Source organism: Lonchura striata, chromosome 6 (assembly GCF_046129695.1).
Source record: "Lonchura striata isolate bLonStr1 chromosome 6, bLonStr1.mat, whole genome shotgun sequence".
Taxonomy (NCBI): Eukaryota; Metazoa; Chordata; class Aves; order Passeriformes; family Estrildidae; genus Lonchura; species Lonchura striata.
The window spans coordinates 37344620-37365823 of record NC_134608.1 but is presented as its reverse complement, the minus strand read 5'-3'; the positions used below and the strand labels follow the sequence as shown (position 1 = coordinate 37365823).

At 41.3% G+C, this 21204-nt stretch overlaps 1 protein-coding gene across 2 annotated transcripts in view; it reads left to right on the top strand.

Annotated features, from left to right (window-relative positions):
- The window catches only part of ITPKA (inositol-trisphosphate 3-kinase A), a 39403-nt gene extending 19902 nt beyond the window's left edge, over nucleotides 1–19501 (top strand). For both annotated transcript variants that reach the window (XM_021533471.2, XM_021533470.2), the window contains 6 exons: nucleotides 3971–4067; nucleotides 6180–6393; nucleotides 7965–8169; nucleotides 13205–13306; nucleotides 14372–14443; nucleotides 15321–19501. In XM_021533471.2, the coding sequence (XP_021389146.1) occupies nucleotides 3971–4067; nucleotides 6180–6393; nucleotides 7965–8169; nucleotides 13205–13306; nucleotides 14372–14443; nucleotides 15321–15524 (894 nt within the window). In that variant the 3' untranslated portion in view covers nucleotides 15525–19501. The remainder of the gene's footprint in view (nucleotides 1–3970; nucleotides 4068–6179; nucleotides 6394–7964; nucleotides 8170–13204; nucleotides 13307–14371; nucleotides 14444–15320) is intronic.
- The last annotated feature ends 1703 nt before the right edge of the window (nucleotides 19502–21204 follow it).

Sequence of the window (21204 nt, the reverse complement as noted above, 5' to 3'; positions counted from 1 at the left end):
GAAAGCCTGGTAGCTCCTGGAGATTTATTCTTGGGGACTGAGGATCAAATGCCTTCAAATGGATGAAATACCTCCCAGAGAGTTCAGTGGATCTTCATCAGGCAAGTCCTCTGGTGTACTTGTGCAGGCTCATCATGGCTGTGCCTCTGCACACTGGTCATGTGCAAAGTTGCCTGCTTATCCTGAGAAAAGGCTTGCAGAAAGGTGTGCTCACACAAACCAGTGCTGCTCGCTTACTGCTGCTCTTTGCTCTTCCTTAATGGATAGACACCATGGCAGCAGCCAGCTTTATCCAGGGTAGATTAGGTTGGGAATACCTCACCTAGCCAGCATCTTCTTGTCTGCCAGAATCATGCACTGAGCAGGTCTCCACATCTGCTGCATGGATGTGTGCTTCTCTTCAGAGCTGTGCTTCAAATTTAGGAAAGTGAGTCAAGAGAGTAATCCAGGGAGTAGATCGGATACCAAACCACAGTTCCTTTGCATGCACTGTGGCTGCATTGCATGAATTGCTTCTCCCATTCTCTTCCCTGAAATTTTGTCCATTTACTGCCAGGGGCACACTTGCCATGGCACAGACTGTCACATGGTCTGTCCCATTGGCAGAAAACTTGCTCTTCCCTCTTTAGTGCCCCGCATCTTTTATTGCTCAAGGGGGTTTATATCATGTGTCAGTTAAAGTTCACATTGAGTAACTTACATGGCGAGTCTAAGAATGTTAATATTTTTCAGATTTGCTTCTTGACTCTTTTGGAATGCCTTTCTTCTTACTGTTAGAAAACTCTTGAGCATATTGAGGCATATAAAGCAGCATCAGTGATGTCAATTCAGACAATTCTGAATGCAGATACAATACAGAGATACCTGAGTTTCTCCTGGGAATATAGAAGAAGTAAGGTCTTGGAGAAACCCAGGCAGAGCAAAAAGTCAAGGAAGACTGAGCAGGAATCTAGAAGAAACAGGGACAGAGGGCCATAAGGCTGCAAATAGAGACAGTGGTAGTGGGCAGTGGTAGAAGCCCTCTTTGCCATTGCAGCATAAAGCAGTGATTTGAAAAGCACATAATGCCATTGCTAACAAAGAAGAGATCTTGCTTTAGAAATAGAAGTGAGAATGATTCCTCCTACAGCAAGCACACGAAGTTTTCATCTTCCCACTCACACCACTGCTCTACCAGCATGCAGCCCTGCTTGCATCCTGGCAATTTGTACCCTGGGTTGAGTGAGACTAGAAATTGAGGTTGAGGAAAGTGAAACTACTGAACCCCTACTGATGGCAACACTCCCCACAGGATGGGTCTGAAGGCAATCCTTTCCCTCCTAGCTTGAGCCTTCTGCTTTCCCTAACTTGAGGTGGAGGAGAGGTTTGTGAAGAGATTATTTAAAATTAAAAAAGGTAAATAAAAATTGTCAGTGTTTATTTATTGGATGAGTAGCTTAAACATCCTCATCCAAGGCAGCCGTAACCTAAGCAGCCAAAGTCCACTTGAGCTAGGGCTGAATTTGGCCCATTGTCTCTCCTTCACACCCACAGTACAAATAAAAGCTTCAGCTTCTTAGCATTTGGTGGGAGGGAGGAGGCAGGAGAGCCACTGGAGTGTGATGTTGCATTGACAGTTGATGTGCATTCGTTGAAAATTTGTGCTTCTCGTTACTGATGCGTGTAGCAGTATGACAAGTCACTGGGAGACAGGATGCAATTTGTTAGGAGTGGAACATTGTGATGTGTATGGGGTCTTTATGGCAGAGTTATAGAGCAATGTTGACTTCTGATTAAGGGATGGGGAAAAACCAGTGTTGCCCTGAAAACTGGTATGAAATCTTAAAAAGCTAAATCTTTGGCAGGAGCTACATTCAAAGAGGTCATTTTACTTCATAACAATGTGGGTTTTTTTTCAACTATTGTTTAAATAACTTGGAGCTCTGTCCTTCTGAAGTAGAAAGAACACAGTAGACTGAAGAGCTTCTGCTATCAGTGAAATCTCACAAAAATAATTTCTTTGCTACTTGAAAAACAGTATTTACATTGCACTTTCTTCCTGAAGGAAGCTATGGACATGTTTAAGTGGTGTACAAGCATCTCTTTCATCCTTACAGATCAGCAGCTGTGCCTGCAATAGACACAAGTCACCGTTCAACACTGCAAGGCTGCAGTTTGGAGCAACTTAAGGCAAATCTTAAGAAATATGAAATCCAAATAACATAGCATATAAACCTGCAGAAGTTAGTTATGAAGTTGGAGTTTAGCTAGAGCTAAACCTCTGTGGAGTTCTAGTAAGTGCAACTGAGTCTTCATAATTCTCAAACATCCAGGATTTTCTCTGGATGCTTCTTCTCGCTAGCTTAGTATGTTTTTGAAAGTATCATTGCTGCATGGGGCACATATCTGACTAAGAGTGACTTAATTTCAACTCAAATCCATTAAAATTCAAATTTAATAGGTAGAAGCAACCTCATTTCAGAGTAAGTATGCTCATATAGCAATTTTGTTGTTATGTCAGTTTAATGCGAATCATTACTTAAAACTTTCTTGTGAAGGCAAATCCTTAAAAAAAATCACTTGTGTCTGTGGGTTCATGTACATTCTTGATACATTCTAAGATAGCTGCAGGTTTTTGCCCTCGCATAGTGACCAGTGTTGTTGGAGGGTACTTTATAACAAATGTTGTGTAAATTAGTAAGTTTGGGGAAGTGTGGCCAGGTCAGAGAGTGATCTGGAGAGCAACATTTTGCCTGTGTATCATTGCTTGAAATGTCACACTTTCTGTTTTTCACTTAGAGCATAGAGGACAATAAAAATTAGGTATCCTAAGCACCTAAATCTTCAAATCCAATATCCATGCTAGAGAAGACACAGTTGTTTTGAACGTGTATTTTCCAGTTGATGAGCAAGATTTACACTTGTTTTCAGTGACATTAATACCTCCCATTAATTTTGGTGATTTCCAGTTGGGCCATTGATAAACACTTCTGTAAATGCAGCCTAATCCCCAGCTACACCTGATCTCAAAAAAACCCTCTCAGTACTAAATTATCATGCCATAAGTATAAAGCGGCTCCATTTTTCTTCTCTAGCAGGATGTTGTGTTCTAGTGATAGAAGAACTGAGCCTGCTCTCCTTGTTTGCAAAGCACTTTGGGATCCCTCCAAGTGTAACATGAACGTTGGTGGGCTGTAGTTCTCTCCCATCTGGGTTTCAGTTCCAGAGCATGAGACTTTTTCACTTTCTACTTTTTTTCCCCCTGCCTTTGTGACAGAGCACTCAGCTGCTCTTTGTGAACAGCTGTTCTGTTTCCCTGTCTGCCTGCAGTGGTACCCAGACAGCTGCAGCCAAAGGTTGCCAGAGCAATGCCCAGCTTTGTTAAAAAGTAACAGGATTGGGAAAGAGAGGAGGGAGTAGGAAAATTCATGACCTGGAGTAGGTTCTACAGAATGCTGTCAGTGGGTGCTGAGGGACCTGTGTGAGCTCCGTGTCCAACTAGAGATGCACTTTCTATGCAGGTGTCACAGTAGGATTTACCTGCTGACTCGGGGAAAGCTGCTAATCATGAGGTGATGCTGAAGTTCTCTGGGAAAGGAAGTGTTGCTGACAGCGACAAGCAGCTTATGTGCATGTCTCATGGAAACTTCAATGTGCGTATGTGTGCATGTGTGTGTTCATTCAGCATCTGCTGTCCACATACTGTGTGACTCACACACAGAGGGCGAGGTGTGGCTAAGAACAGGCCTGTGACGTGCAGTATGACTTTTTTTTTTTCCTCCTTACAGGCAGGGCGTTATCTTTATTTGTCCATTCTTGGGTTTGTGTGCATATTTTTCCAACAATGACGATAGTGTTTGTTTTGTGGTTCCACCTTTGAGCACTTACACATTAGTGAGGAACCATTCCATGTGCATGAAGCTGTGTAATACATTTGTGGCATGTCAGGATTTCAGCTTTTGCCCAACTTAAGATTTCTTTTCTTTTCCAGAAAAAGGCATGGCATACAATTAAAACCATGGTTAACTTACCAGTAATCAGCCCCTTCAAGAAACGCTACTCATGGGTGCAGCTGGCTGGGCATACAGGTGAGAGGGGTATCTTCAGAGTGTTTGTCTCTGGAGTGAGGATGACTTCAACATAGAGAACAGTCTTTCTCTGTTTCCTTCCTTACTTCAGGTAAAAATGAAGCAGGCAATATCACACAAATCTGTGACCTAAAACATATTTCAGTTGTGGTGTGGTAGGGAAGTGGGAGTGATATACCTGAATATTGAGATAAGCAGGGAAGCAATGGTCATACTCTGGAGAAGGGCCAGGCTTGTTAGGTGATCTGTGTAAAATACTTGTTAGAGGGAAACAAGAGGCTGAGGAGCTAAAGCCCTAATCTGTCTGGTGCTGTTGGTTGCAGTATGGGATCATTTTTCCTGACTGAGTAGCCAGTAGTTAGTTCCTTAGAGGGAAGGATTACTGTTCATGCCTGTATGTTCTTCAGCCCTGGAAAGGACAATAGTTCTAATACACTCCAAACCCCTCATCTGAATGTAGGTCCTTGGATGAAAAACAAATAGGAAAATTGCCTTGCTGCCCATGTGTTTGCATTGTGAGTCTGCCATTGTTCACTCTATGAGTGCAAGGAGCAGCTCGGTTGGTTCTAGTTTTGTGTCTGTAGAAATTGGTAGGTGTGCTCCTGATGTAGGCTTAGTTTCATTTGTAAGGCAAAAAAACAACAAAGAGAAGTCATCAGGTTTGTGTCTCTGATGCTTCATATAATTCCTGCGCAGTGCTAGTGGGGGTTTATTAGTACACATGTGGGCAGGCACCCACGCTGCATCGTGCTGTAATGCAGTACGTGAACCACCTCTGTGTATGCTGATGCCCTAATATGGTGCACTTCAAAGCTGTGCTGGGAAATTTACTGAGCCCCAGAAATTGAGTAGCTGCATTTTGCACAGTGTTGTTGTTGGGTCTGATTTGTATCACACAAAGTGCCAAGATGACCCAGTCTTAATGCAGTTTTTGTCACAGATGTGTGGAGTTGGCTTCATCTGTGTGGAGTGAGGCACTGGTCATGTAATCATAACCCTTCTGGAGACTGATATAGTAGGGTGGAAGAGAAGAGTTAAGAGTTTAATAGAAGCTGATCAGGAGAGATACTGTTCCAGTTTCCTTTTAGCAGTGTTCTGTGGTTGGGTTTACTCCATCCTTTCTGCAGCTGTTCTTCTCTGATATGAGGTTTTTTTCCGAACTAGAACCTGGGCTGTTACCAGCCTTGCCCTTTTGCCGAGGCAGTGCCTGTTCTAGGATTTGTCAGAGAAGAACTGGTTTGCAATGGCTGAAGGATCCTGCTGTGGTAAAGGTTGAATGTTATCCCCAGGGTTAATGAAGCTCCTAATTTGGTGACAAATTTGTTTTGTCTAAATTAAAGGGTGCCTCTTTCCCCAGATGCTGTTGGCAGGTTGCAAGGATAGGAGAGTGGAAACTCCGGACAGGTGGAGGCTGGTTACTGCTAATTGTGGCCTCTGCAGATGTCATTTGTCCTGGATACCATTCAGACACAGGGCTGTAAAAAGCACTGTCACCCTCCAGACTGTACCTGCAGGGCATTAGCAGATAAGCAGGTTTCCAGAGGAGAGGCAATACCTGCAGGCAGACAAAGGCGCAGTCACTGTGTGTGTGTGTGTTTGTGTAAAAAGGGCAGTGCTTGGCTTCTGGCTGTTTCTGACTGTTTAACTATCACTTATTGACTGTGCTGCCTCTGTGGGGCCGTGCTCAGCAGGTGTGTATACCCTGTGTGAGGATTAAGGACAAAGCCAGTGCTGGCAGTGTTATGCAGCTTTAAAATAGACTGTCAGAGGATTAATGAATTCTGGCACATGGCTTCTTCCTGTGCATTTTAGTGAGTATAGTACTGTTTAAAAGACTAGCATGGAAAAAAATCCAAACAGCCCAATGGCCTGAAGTAACTGCACTCCTTAAAGCCATAAATTCTGACATGGGAATGTATCCAAACGGACTTTCACTGCTAACAACTGTTTGTCCTATGTGTTTTATTTTTTATGGAAAGCATCTTATCTGTTCAGGGGAAATCTTTTAACTGCTGCCATGAGACTGATAGATGAAACTGGAATGGTGGGGGAAGGGGTTTTTCTTTTTTGCTTGTCAATCTTGTCAGCAAGTGTTTGATTTTCTTTTTTTAGGGAATTTCAAGGCAGCTGATAGTGGGAAGATTCTCAAACGCTTCTCAGAGAATGAAAAGGAGTGTTTTGAGCGACTGATGAAAGATCCACTACGCTCCTGCGTCCCTTGCTTCCATGGTGTGGTGGAGAGAGATGGCGAGAGCTACATCCAGCTGGATGACTTGCTTACTGATTTTGAAGGGCCAAGTGTGATGGACTGCAAGATGGGGATCAGGTGGGATGAATGAAAGAATGTGCTTTTGTTGCATTTGAAGGAAGGGGGAGGTGTGGTCATGCTCACAGTCACCTTGTACAATATGGCCCCATTATTGCCACTTTGTACATGGATTCTGAAAACTAACTGATCTATAGCCTCAAAAACCATCCACATCAAGAAATGTTCAGGGGTGATTTAAGACAAAGTTTCTCTGCAGTGGCCTGATAAATCATGGGAAAAAATGACAGGATTTATTCACTGCCATTTCATTGAATCCTTGCATACACAGTGATTCAGAAAGCCTCACAAAGTAAAGTTTCCATTTCCTAATGCAAATGACTGAATAACTGTGTGAAAGCCCATTTCCAATTATTGAATGAGTCTTTGCTGGTATTGCTATTTTCTTTAAAGAGTCAACCATTTGCACAGGACTGGCCTGTGTTTTTCCCTACTCTGACATCTTGAGGTGTTGCCATCTCTTGTTCTCCAGGTTCTCAACTTTCTTTTCCATTCGTTGTCTGTGATTAAGACGAAAACATCAAAAATACTATCTAAGCATAACAAAGAGATAGAGATTCGTTGAGATCCTGGAGTAAGGTAACAGTACAGAGAAGTATGAGCTGTCATAGTAATCTTTCAGGTGTCAGCTCAGCTGCTCAAGAGTTATTGTCATAAATTAGTTACTCTACTTACAGGAGTACAGATACGCCTTTTCAAATAGATGCAAAATTTTAAATTCATTAGAAAGATATAGCACTAGTATGTTCAGAAGAAAGAGGAGAAGGATTTGCAACGGTACACATTTTGTTGAAAGTAGGTGTCATTCTGGCAGTGAGTGACATCATCTCCTAAGTGCCATCCTGGTTTGTTACTCTGTGATGAAGAAAGTAAACTTCAAGCACTTGACAAAGTGCAAGCTTCAGGAACCCAGTGGAATGTAGAAAACATGAATAGTGCCTTTCTAATGGCTACTGGATTAACAGATTGAGTGATAAGAGCAAAATGTGGAAGTTTTGTGTCCCTTCACCCTCCTGTTCTTAGTTACCTCCTATGGTTTGGAACTACTCCGATAATCTGCTTTACTCTAATTTTTTCTATATGAAGAGTTATTCTGTCTTTCACTGAGATGCATTAAGTAAAACTTAATCTTTCAGAGGCCTAAAAAAATTGTTCATGACTGTTCTAAAGTTTTTTGAGGAGAGAGAATGTAGTAAGTCTTCAATAGCCCTATTTGTTTTTTTATTTCATTATAAGTGATCTCTTTACCTGTCCTTTGAAAATGCAGTTCTATTTTATGGCACAGTGGGAATTCAGCTTCCTCCTATTCTGTAACCAGGAAATAATCATAACTTGTAAGTAAACGTATAGTTAGAACAAGAAGTGAATTAGAATTTGTGATTCCTGGGGCTGTTTCACTAAATATGCCTGCACAGTCATTGCTCTGTGTACTTTGGTTTCCCTGTATGCAAAACTGGGGCAATGATAAGGCTTATTTTCCTGGTTGTTGTTTCTTAAGGACAGTTTGTGAGCTGTAAAAAGAAATGTTAAGGAAGTCCTTAAGGATGTGTGTGGGAATGTGATATTTTCAGGACGTACCTGGAGGAAGAGTTGACTAAGGCACGAGAGAAACCAAAGCTGCGTAAGGACATGTACAAGAAAATGATTGAAGTGGATCCTCTTGCTCCCACGGCTGAAGAGAATGCCCAGCATGCTGTCACCAAACCCCGGTACATGCAGTGGAGAGAAACCATCAGCTCTAGTGCCAACCTGGGCTTCAGGATTGAAGGAATTAAGGTAATTGTTTCACCTCTGCCTTCTCCTGCTGAATGAACTTTGATGTGTTGATTAATCAAAAAGCTTGTGCACATCAGTAGGCAGCTTTTCCAAAGGATTATGTGAAAATGCACTAATTGAAACCACAGAGTTCACTCTATTGCAGTTCTAATGCATTCAATCTAACTGTAACAGAGAGTGTCAATGAATTTAAGCTTCAAATACACATCAGCCATATTTGAGTCAACTACAGAGACCTTACAGGAAGGACTCAAGGAGGTACGCAGTGCAGATAGAATGAAAATAAGACTGTTGTAAGGAGGAATTCAGAACAGAAGTATTAACTCCCTCTCTGCATGCAATTACTTTTTTTACCCAGGAACTATACATATTTATTCCAAGTGAATCACAGTAAAGTGGTTTTGTTACAGTTATGTTTATTGGCAAGGCATGTTAAAAGCATTTGCTTAGATACTCTTGGGATCAAGGAAACCACTGTTCCTTTTAAATACATTGCGATCCAATATAGATGGAGCTGGAATAAAGCCAGAACAATCCAAAATGAAATTTCTCCATCAGCCAAGTCTATATGCTGTTCTTGATGGATAAGTTTGTGTCCTTGTATCATTCCTAGGATACTACCTTATAGCCACAGTAGAACCTTGGCAATTTTCTTTCCTACCTGTTACTTACTTATCTTTTATAGAATCATAGAATGGCCTGGGTTGGAATGTACCTTAAAGATCATGTAGTTTCAACCCCCATGCTTTGGGTAGGGACACCTTCCACCTAGACCAGGTTGCTCAGAGCTCCACCCAACTTGGTCTTGAACAATTCCAGGGATGGGGCTTCCATGACTTCTGTGGGCAACCTGTTCCAGTGCCTCACCCCACTTGCAGTGAAGAATCTTTTTCTAATACCTTTTTTAAACCTACTCCCACTTTTAAAGGATCCTTTGTCCTGTTACTGCCTGTTCTTGTAAAAAAAACCCTCTCCCTTTTTCTTGTAGGCTCACTTCAGGTACTGGAAAACCACAGTTAGATCACCTCAAAGGCTTTTCCAGGCTGAAAAAAAACCAGTTTGCTCAGTCTTTCCTCATAGAAGAGGTTTCCCATCCATTTAATCAATTTCGTGGCCTCTTCTGGACTTGATGCAACAGGTCCTTGCTTGTGGACTTGCTCCATGTCTGCCCTGAGCTGGGGACCCCAGAGCTGAATGCAGCACTGCTGGTGGGGTCCCATGAGAGAGGAAGAGATGGGTAGAATCCCCTCCCTTGCCCTGCTGGCCATGCTGCTCTGGGTACAGCCCAGGACACAGCTGGCTCTCTGGGCTGTGGGCACACATTGCTGGGTCACATCCAGCCTCCTATTCACAGCAGGGCTGCTCTTGATCTGCTCATCCCCCAGCTTGGATAGATACTGGGGGCTGCCCTGACCCAAGTGCAGCACCTTGTGCTTGAACTGCATGGGGTTCCCATGGGCCCACCTTTGAGCCTGCCTGTGTGCCTCTGGATGGCATCCCATCCTTCATGTGTGTCAACTGCACCACTCCAGAACCTGGATTAGTTTTCTTTCCATATCACAATTCAAGCACATAGAAATAAGGTATAAAAGATTGTGGTGCTGATGAACAGAGGCTCTTTAAACACTTCTTTCTTATCTCCTTCACTTTGTGTCTTCTCCCTTCCTTATTCACAGATTCTCCTGCTGTGATATTGGAACTGGGGCTCCAAGCTCATGTGGTCCTGGCCCCTTGTGTGCTGTGCCACCCACTCCTGGCTGTTAGACACAGGCATCCTCATGCAGGAGCTGTCTGAGTGCTAGATGAGTAGATGATCTGGCTCCAGTCCAGCCAAAACACAGGATCCTGTCTTGCCCTTTAGCCAGCTAATGATGTTATCAAGATACCTGTTTTATTCCTGTACAACTTATATCTTTTTATGTTCCTCTGTGTAATGGAATCGGAAACCCATATGATCTTGAGGCCTTTCATGGTGTTCTTGGAAAGACAGTTGGTGAATGAAGATGTCCAGTCTCAGAGAGTGACTGAGATAAGGGAGAACATGGGAGCTTCAGAAAAACCTTCTGACTTATTCTTTGTGGGTTTGTTGGATGTCAGAGGTAGGAGCAGTATGATACACAGGCTGTGTAGAGTTTCCCTCTGTGGAGACACATCTGTAACTGCACAGAATGAATACTTAATCCTTGACTAAGTACAGGAAGTACTTTGGAGCACATTCCCTTTCTCTCTATCTCCCTGTGCTGTTATAAGGAATGTAGGTATCATTTTAAGATTTTTTTTTTCGATGGAGAAAATGTGGCAGCAACTGAATTGTTCAGGCAATACAGGTAGTCAGTATTCCCTACACTGTTCCACTGAAGCTGAACTGTACATCCAGTTCTATATTTTTGCAGAAAAGCAAAGCCATTCTGCAGGGATCCCAATTTTGGTAAGAAAGCCTGCAAGAGTCAGTGGTACCAGCTAGTGGTTGATGGGAACAAGGGGAGGTTCTCCCTGACTGAACTGATAACTCCTGGAGTTAGTTGATGAGGTATGTTGGGTTTAGTCATTCCTACCCCCTGGCTGCCTGAATAAGAATTGAAAGCAAAGAAAATGAAATCATAAGCCCTTCTGTGAACTGGCTGCTGATAAATGAGATCTGATTCACCATATGCACTCCTGCAGTAGTAGGGTATCTTTTATCTTTAGGTTGATGCATTTCTTATCCTTGCCCTACTTCTGGATCTCTGAAATCAAGTAAATTTTATTTATGGGATTTGTCACATTTCCTCCTATCAAAAATATTCTGAACCATTTGGTTTCCCTACAGTTGGAACCTGTTGCTCAGTAGCTTGTGCCTTCCTGATTCCAAATGCACATTTCCTCTCTGGCAGAGGATGCCTGAAGGCCAGGCATTGCAAACATTTTCTCTATAATACGAAGCTAATGCCTGGGGCTGAGAGTTGGGATTTCTGTCTTCCCATTCTGTCAGCGAATATCTGTGCAGTTTGAAAAGTTACCTTTTCCTTTGGTACCATTCCTTTAGCTGTAGATCAGGAATAGCCATTTCCCAGGAGGATATCAGATTTGCTTCATAAGTCTTTGTGAATCCATTAAGTTAACCCAGAGCCCTTTATGGGAAGTCTGCAGAGGGCTCTGAGCAAGACCCAATGGTTTAAGATGGATAGCACTATTTTATGGAGCTGTGACACCCACCCTGGTGAGTCACGTCACTGTCACATCTAAAAAGAAGTGTTGCAACTGGCTCACGAGCTGCACTGTGTGACAGACTACTCTGCTGTGCAGAACTGTATGTGGAGTCCTTAGCAAAGGTAAGACGTCAAGGAGTGAGTCAGGCAAGTGCCTCTCGAGGATCAGTACATAATACTGGGGTGGTGCTATTCAAACTCTGGATATTGTTTACAGCAAGTAAAGACAGACAGTAACTGTGTTTCCTGCCAACCACTGGAAAAGAGAAGAATCATAAAAGTGTTAAAAAGGGAAGCAAGTAATTAGTTTGTCCCAACATGAAAAGTTAGAAAGGAAACAAACACCAAGCAGCTATTCTAGACATTGCTCTACAATCTGCAGCATAGGGAGAAATTATTTTTATAACAACCTTGCTCCAGTGAAGAGGTATGAAATGAAGTTTCAAATTCCTGTGTACTGTTGAGTATTATCACACATCAGATCAGATGGCTTCTAACTTTCACTGCCTACCTGCTGAACTGCTCTGGCATAACTTGCACATCTCAGAGGCAGGCTGACATGCGGCACTTGTATCTGTCCAACAGCCTTGAAATAAAATTCTCTTGCATGCGAGATCTCGAGTTTTAGCATTATTGAATTTTTTTTCATGTATACATTAGAAACCAAGTTCAGCTGTGGAATAAATAGTGTTTCACCTGCTGAGACTGGACTTGAATTTGTCATTTTGGTACAGTGACTTAACATGTAGGAGATTACATATTTTATTGACCTGCATTCTATTGACCTGCTGATTTACTCACAATGAAAATGAAGGATAGGACTTAAACAATGGAGAGGAAAACAATTTGCAGGCTTTTAGTGGATTTTTGTTACCAGTTGTAATAATTGCTGTATTTTACACGCAAATCCTAAAATCTCCTATTTGTGTCTCTTGAAGCAACAGGGATGCTCTTGGAGACATGCATATTCATATATTCTGTGTTTACAAATACCTCCAATTAATGCACTGCTCTTATTTGCTTGTAGCTCCAGAAGAATATAAAAATACTTGGTTTCTTTCAGTAGCACAATGCTTCTGTACTGAATCTTATTTCTGGCACAAAAATACTCTGTATTTCTCCAGGACACACTTGGAACAAGCATGCCTGCACTGTCCTTTGCCAAAATTCACTCACCTGCTTTGTCACTGCTAGCATTGCAAATCCCAAGTTGTTCCTGTCTGCAACAGATTTCTGTTCTGTGGCTTCTGGGTCATATTTTATGTTCAAAGGTATATTTGGAACTGAATCCTAACTGTGATTCTTTGATTTCCCATTGAAAAACAGAAACAACAACAAAAACCACTACCACCAACAACAGAAAACCCAAATAACAACAAAAAATCCACACCAAAACCCAAAAGAAACCCCCAAACTAAAAGGACTAGTAAAATTGGTTTTGAAAATGTTCCCTCACACCCTCAGCCAGGGTTTCATGAGCCAGACAAGAGTACACCCAAAGAGGTCTCTGTGGTTTGCCCCACTGAACTTTGCACTGCTAGCACTGATGTGAGAAAACCCTCCTGCAAGCTGGTAGTATCATGAATTGGTTTTTTTGGTTTGTTTTTTTTTCTTTGTTTTTTTTTTTTCCTTGTACGCAACAGGAAATGAACTGCCAGTGCCATTTAAAGCTATCCAATCAGCTTTTGTGTCTCTTCTCTTCTTGCTTGGTTTCTCTTCCTGTTCAGCTACTTACTTTCATCTGGTTAGCAAGGGCTGAGCTGTTGCTGGTTCAAGAGGACTGAGTGATGAGGGGAATGATATGAGTGCAATATAAATAATCTCTCTCTGTGTGCGGTTCTGTGCAGAAGGCGGATGGAACATGTAACACAAACTTCAAAACAACAAAGACACAGGAGCAAGTTCTACAGGTTTTTGCAGAATTCATTGAGGGCAACACAACTATTCTGGTGAGTCTGAACTCTTCAGGTGCACTGATCTTGGACCAATGCTCTTGCTTCAGGGCCATGCTTTCTTTGGTACAGGAAATAGGAATTAGAATACCAAGGGGGTGAGTGGTTTTGACTTCCAGTAGCTCTCAGGAGATGGGGTGGACATGGGGATTTGGTGGGGTGAGAAGTTGACTGAGACCAGTTTTATCAGCTCTTGCCATGAGTTGACCCCAAACGCCTCATGCTATCAAAATGTCATTCAAACTATCTAACTTATGGCTTGCCATCAGCTTCAGTCATGGGTGTTAGATGCATTAGATAGGTGATATCTAAGTATGGATTGTGTTGGCAGGAAAACTTGTGATTTGGGAATTCAGTCTGGAGAAGATAAAACCAGAGTGTGGAGGCAGGAAGTGAGATTGGTGACTAGCTGTGTTCCCATGTGTGAAACTCATCTCAAAGAGGAATTCCTGTGTGCTAATTCATGGGTAGCACAACAGGCATGTGGTAGATGGCATAACATGTCTCTTGTCTTTGGAACATCAAAGGATGCTGTAATGTTTTGCTGCAGTGTGGAAGCCATTATGAAGGCAGATTAGCCCTTCAGGAGAAGCGTGGTTGGTAGCTCAGGGCAGCCTTCAAAATCTGCTCTAGAGCTTTGTACATTAGGCCTTGATTCTTTTTATCCCCCCTCTGCCCCCACCATGGTTGAAGCTCCTTGTTTCACTAACACAATTTCTTTCTTTTCACTTTGGGGAAGTGGAAGATTTTTAATTAATTGAAAACTTTTTCTCTTTATTAAATAGAGAAAAAAAACAGTTGCAGAAAACCTTATGACATCCAAATCAAGACAGATAAATATGCTTGGTATAATGCATGCAGCAGATGAACTCCGGTCTGTTAATTCACTATGAAAGCTTGAAATGTATTTACAGATTGACTTTAAATTATGAACCTGTTGTTTTGAAGGACCTCTAGCCTAAAATGAATATGATCTCTTAATTATATTGACTCTTGTAAACAGATTATTCAGTTTTCAATGAAATGTTTATGGGTTGTTTTGGGTTTTTTTTCTCCCTCCAGAAAAAATACCTCAAACGTCTACAGGAAATTAATGTCATTCTGGAATCCTCAGACTTCTTCAAGCGGCATGAGGTGAGCTGTGGAGGTGCATTGATTCTTCATTCAGGTGTAATTCAGAACAGCCTGCTGTATGAGTAGATGGGGTTTTGTAGAAGAAAGCTAATACATGTTGACAACACAGATACCACAAAGCCTCCACCATGATGATACAGGAGATTAAACTAGTTGAGGAATAATAAATCCTCTTGTCTTTATGACATCCCAGCACTTACAGCTCTGGGCCACTGCATGAAATAGTTTGTTAGTACCAGTTTCATATGGTTTCTCTAACTTGGATGTGCTCCAGTGGGAATTTACAGGGGAATGGCATCATGGAAGTTTGCATTTGGTACAGGAGCATTCAATTGCAGTTTGACAATGAAGGCTGTATTACTTATAATGGGTTGATGTTGAAATACCATTTAATTCTGCTGTCTGCTTTTCTGTTTTCTGTTCTCTGTGTGCTTTGCTTTGCAAAAGGCATAATTAGCATTGTTGTGTGTGCTTATTAAACTGCTCAAGATTTTGAGATTAGATGTTTTATTTTACCTTGTTGATGCTCTCTTATCAGTAGAGATATTTTTGTTAATCATGAGTCATGATCTGTCTTTGAAAAGAGTTATTGGCCTTTGCTGAATTGCTCAAATTGAGACCTGATGCTAAGTAAGATGAATTGATTTTCTTCCTTTTTTCTACTGAGTCCCATTTCTTATCTACCCTCCCATTTGTACCTTACTGATTGATACAGTTATGCAAATGGAGCATCTAAGTCATCAATTTCTAAGTTCAGCCCAAAAGTCTATTGGGTCACAGACGAGATGAGGACATTATCTTCTTAGCAGGAAGTGTTAATTGGTGGGAGAAGGCTGAAGATGTATTTTTAACTACATTTTCTCGATTTGTCTTCCAGGTCGTAGGAAGTTCACTACTTTTTGTACATGATGGCAGTGGGAATGCCAATGTGTGGCTGATCGATTTTGGAAAGACCACCCTTCTTCCTGATGGGCAGACACTGGATCACAGGATCCCCTGGCAAGAAGGCAACAGGGAGGATGGGTACTTGTTGGGATTGGACAATTTGATTGGCATCTTGGAAAGCATCACTGAAAGATGAGTTGAGAAAGGCACAAAACTTGCAGGGCTTCTCTGTAACTTTCTGCTTTACTGAAGTAGAAGGAAACTCAGTTAGAAGGAAACCTTTAACTCCAAACTCCTGAGGTTGTCAGTGCAGAGGGAGCTGCATCCAGAACCCAGCAGTCAGTGATCAAAGTTACTTTGCATCTGCCCTCTATGAACCTAAATGAATCACTCCAGATTGGTTTGTATTGCACCAGATTAACTTGAGACTGATCCTCAGAGAATGAAGATCTCCATACTCGGGAATCACATCAGCATGAGTCAAGAGGTCTGTGTGGTAAGCCAGAATGATTATGATTTCTGGCAAAATGGGACTCCTGATTACTTCTTAGAGAAACAGGGCAAATACTTGGGAACTCAGGGCAGGAAAAATGATTTTTCAGGGAACTGCATAGTTTTGAAACCAGATTGTGTTTTTTTCCTCTCTAATTCCAAGTGCTCTTGCTCCTGTGTACACTATAGGTAGGACCAACAACTTCTGCTGCATTATGTTACAGAGTGAGCAAGGTGTAAATGGGTGATAATCATGAGAAACTGGGAGCAAAGAGAGACAGCAGTTTGTAGTGGCTTGATGTGGCTAACTGCTGTTAGCCATTTCTCCCTTGCCTGACCCTAGCCTTGCCTCTATCTCAAGAAAGGCCTTGGCTTTTTCTGTAGCCACTCAGGAGATTAGTGGCTAGGGAGAGAATAGCAGCCTATTATCTCCAAAAACATTGACTTTCCAACTGAGTGAGCTGTTGGATATGTTACTAAGTTGGAGAGTTAGGCTTCTTGCAACTGAACTGCAGCTCTGAAAATCACTAATGATCTTTCACAAACTAGTCAGGGAACTAAGTTTTTTTTTTCCAAGGCTTGTTTATTTTTGAAGATAAAATCCCTATCTACATGCTCACACTAGTAGTCAGCAGCCAGTGTGATCTCTTAAGATCATGATTTGACTGTCTGTAAATGCACTTGACTTCTTGGCCATGTCCCTGTTCTCAAATAGGATGCTGCCACTTACACATATAAAGTGGCACAGCAATCAGGGAGGTTGTGTTTATGCATTCACGGCATTACACAATGATGAGATAATTCCCAGGCATCATTCCTCCAAGGTATCAACTGTTAACTCCAGGCAGTTTGGGTGAAGGAATGCCAATATATTGCATCCTATAGTCCCCATCTGGAATCACAGGATGATCAGTGCTTCATTGTTTTGCTGTAACCCAGGCACAGCCACAGCAAATTCGGTTTCTAGGTTAAAGTCAAGAAAGATTGAATTGTTTTCTTGCAATGGCTTCACATACCTTCTCCACTGGTTGTCTGTAGTCACTGGAACAATTTTTTACATACTGGCAGTATAAATATTATCATTAGTCACATGTTGACTCACCTGCCAGGTTTTAATGTCAATCATGTGGAGATGTTGTTTTCACAATGCAGGTAAGAGTTACATTACCAGTTGATGGTTAAAGCCCTTTTCATATCTAGAGGTAGTAATGCACATTGATCAGAAATTCCCGTCTTTTGCTGGTGTCCTGTTCTCAGTAAAGAGTCTGAGAACTTTGGATATATGAAGGTGACTCCACTTTTGGGAAATGGCTGTTTCAATAACAGTTGCTGTCATAAGCCAAAAAAAAAAAAAAAAACCTAGAGTTTTAGAGTCCAGATCTGGAATGAAATCTGCAATATTTGTAATTAGCTTAAGTTATTTCTAAAAGGAGTTACTTTGGGTAACACACTAAAGTGTCTTGCGTACTATAAGATCAGTCTGATTTAATTACTTTTTCATAAACTCTAAAGAAAACAGGAGTATTGAAATTGAAGCTTGGTTGTGATGTAAAAGTTAGATGATGTAGAGTAGGTATTCTGTAGGAAGTAATGACATGTGGAAATATTTACTCTTAAACCAGAAGTTGTCTGAAACTGGTAATTATTTCTGCAGGTCACTGCAAATTCAGACAACTTCTGTGGCCTTCCAGAGTTTCTCTGTTTTATATTTATGGTAGCATGTTAGTGAATTTTCACTTAGAAGTTTCAGAGTGTTTACATTAGGTTTTTTTGAAGTGACTGCACAGATTATATCATTACAGATGCCTTCTAACTTTTGAACTGCTGTGAGATGACAAATGAATCTGTAGTGAATTCCATAGTTAAAAAAAAAAGTATTTCTAGTTTTCTGCAGCCAGCAGGTAAGCCATGGATAGCAGTGCCTAAGGTGAATAGCAATGCCTAAGGACAATGCCATGTAAATAGGTCTCACAGGCAGGACTTCAATGACATTGCCTGTTTTATGAGACTGCAATTGCAAGCTGTCCTACCATAACTAAAAAGAATTATAAAAGTTGGAAATAAGATAAAGACAGAATTCAATCATTGGTTTGCCTAATTAATCTTCAGAGGTAAATTTCTTTCTTCTGTTACAACATATGTGGATCTTTTGCACCAATGTAACCTATTTCCTGGAGGGAAGATCTAAACAGTGGAGACTGGTCCTCAACAGTCAGTTGAAAGTTTAAGACAAACTTTTAGAATGACTGTCCATTTCTAAAGGAGAACTGGAACAATGTGTTATCCATAGCTTCAAAGAAAGCAACTCCTGGTAGCACCTGGCTGGCTGTGCAGTACATGGTCCTGGGAGAAAACATGGAGAAGGTTCATTCCACTGAAGTAGCTGGAAATGTCAGGGAAAAAGTAAAATCTCTGCTACAGCAGACACTGATCTGGAAACTCATTCTAGATGGTATAAATTCTAGGAATTTAGTTTTGAAATGGCTCTTTGTCTTGCTAAGAGATTAGAAAGAAAGAAATCACAATCATCTGTTTCTGTTATGGGGAAGGAGAGAAGGAGGCAGCTTTTCATAGCAAACTGCAAGTGTAGGACTTTAGCTGAGCACTGGAGCTCTAAGGAGCTGAGGCTGTGAGCTCAGGAGCAAACTACCCCAGGGTAGGTTTTAGATTCCTTGTTTTCCATCAGGTGGCCCAGAACACCTATCTATGGACACACACTTTCTAGTGTGAGGAAGCAGCATGGCCTTCTTTCACTTATGGGGTAAGTTGTGTTGAATAAGCTTATATTTACCAGAGGGTCAACATGGTGCACATGCACAGGCATGTAACACAGGGGGAGCTGATGCATGGTAACCAAGGGATTTGTTCACATGCAAGTCCAGAATGTTGTTCATTTATGCCTCTGCTGAGATAGTGCCTCACTCTGGAGACACTGGGAATGTGTGATTCCACAGCAGGGTCAGAGATGCTGGCCTAGATGCACTTTGGTGCTGAACAGATGACCTCTGACTTAGGCTCCAAGATCCTTAAACTCGTTAGTTAGATGCAGCAGTGCTGTAGCTGCTGCATTCCTGTGTGAATCAAGAGGTAGGACTAGGACTTCTCTCCCTCAGCTTCATCATTGACTTGGTTTTTTTTTAGCCTTGGAAAAGGCATCGCCTAGGCATTGTTTTGTTCTAGTTTGCAGATGGGAATAGACCTACTTACCTCGTGGGAATGGTGCGAGGGTGTCCTTTATTATTGCCTGCAAGCTGCTGTGAGATTCTTTGGAGGAAGGTGCAATATAGAAAAAATTCACAGAGATAGATTGGATAAGTTTAAAAATTATGGATGTTGAGGCCCCACAGAGATGTAAATTTGGCTGAAATTTAATCAAACTGGTAAAACTTAAATCCCTCTAAACTTTGTACAGGGAGGTATTAACTTAATGTCTGGTCCAGTTCCTGTTGAAGGGAAAGATTTCAATGTATCTCAGAGGGCTTTTGCTACTTTTTTTATTGCTGTTGTTATTATTTGTTATTCTTAAGGTACTGAGATCAAATGGCATGTATCATCCACATGCATCCGTTCTGAACACTACAATGCAATGCTGACATTGACTGTATTGGATGAGTGTTTGTTACTCTGAAGTGTGTATGCTACTAAATAAATCAGATTGAAGGAAAAAAACATCTACTGTGATTTGGTCATGTGAGAATAATATATTTTCTTCAAGAATTTCCTTAGGGAAGCGAGAAAAATGGTATGTTTCACTGCTTTTAGCCTTTACCATCTGCTACTTGCTAAAGCAAAACCAGAAGCCTACTGGTGGAGCTTGGTTCTAAAACCTATTGCTACCTTTAGAACCTGATTCACACAAAGCTTGTCAGCTTCCTTCAAGGTAAGCTCTGTCTCAGAAATCTCAGTGAATAGCTTACAGCGTATTTTAAAAAAAGTGCACGAGGCACTTGTCAGACTCAGAGCACTAAACTGTTCCCCTGGGCAGTTTTTTGTGGACATGGAGAAGAAGCACTCAACTCTCTAGGACTGGCAGCACTTCTCAGCAGGAGAGAGTGTACTCTTACCACAGAGAGAGTGCAAAGAGTACTTATAAAAGAGGAAAACAAATATCCACCATTAGCGTCTCTTTATTTTGTGTTGCAAATATAGAAATATGCACTTGACTAGCTTTAAATTGCATAGAAGCAGGTGTTCTATCTACTTATGTACAGTAGTCACCAGAAAGGTAAGTTGGAAGAAGTACTGCCTTGGTCAGGAGTAATGACAAATCACAACCTTTTCACGTGATTTTGCATTTGTGTGCCGTGATGGGAAGATGTTAGGCATGGTATCACTAAGGTCTCTGCATGGGATTGAGAAGGGTGGACAGCCAGGAGGAGAGAGCGCAGCCATGCCTACAGGAGAAACTGTCTCACATAGCTCAAGGCTCTAAGGAAATCTGGTCCCTTTCTGACACAGCTGTGGAGATGCAAATACAGTGGGGGAAAACGTATTCCTAGCAGCAGCGTTTTCTTCTTTTTCAGGAAAGTAGGGAGAGAGTTTTGAAGGTGAAGTTAAATTTGCAAAAGCCTGTAACTATTTTATTACCCTTGGAAAGGTTTCTTGGTGCACACCAGCCCATAGGCAAATTAACTGATAACTTAGCTCAGGAAAAGGCTTGATATGAGGGGCGTCACCTTAAATCTGTGCAATTAAAAAATGTGTTTGTTTAAAAAATGAAGGTGCAAAGCATTTATATTGAGGAGAGCAAGGATTACAAAGAAATGAGAGGCAGGACTATCGACAAATGTGAAAAAGCAGAGAAAGACAAATTGAAATTTCCATTATTGTTTCATCTTCTGTTAATCAGTCCCTTCTTTAAAATGTAACTATGAGTTTGTGTGAAGCAACATAAAGTATTAATGCTAAACACAGTCAAAACCAACTATATACATACAATTACAAAACCAATTTGGTAATGTTAAAAGACAGACAACTATCAGGAAGAACAATTTATAACAACCTTATAAATGGCTGATTCTGCAGTAGGGAAGTAGTGAGTGGAAGACTTCTCATGGATTATGGAACTGAATTAATCCCAGATCTCCAACTCATGTCATTCCTCTAGGAAACAAAATTGGGTTTTGGCTTCCAGTTTCCAAATTAATCTAATTTTGACACTATGGGTTTAACTCATTTGTGCTGCACTAAAAATGTCTTCTTAATACAAAGTAGTTTCACGCAAATTATGTTTTGCAATGCTAGCAGTTGAGCACTATGAAATCTCTGATTGTTCAAACAATAAGTTTCAGTCTCAGAGTTGAAGGACTGAAGATTGTAGTGTGTATCACTGCAATTGTTATTTTTTCTTTTGAGATAAAATGGTTTCTACAGTATGTAACATT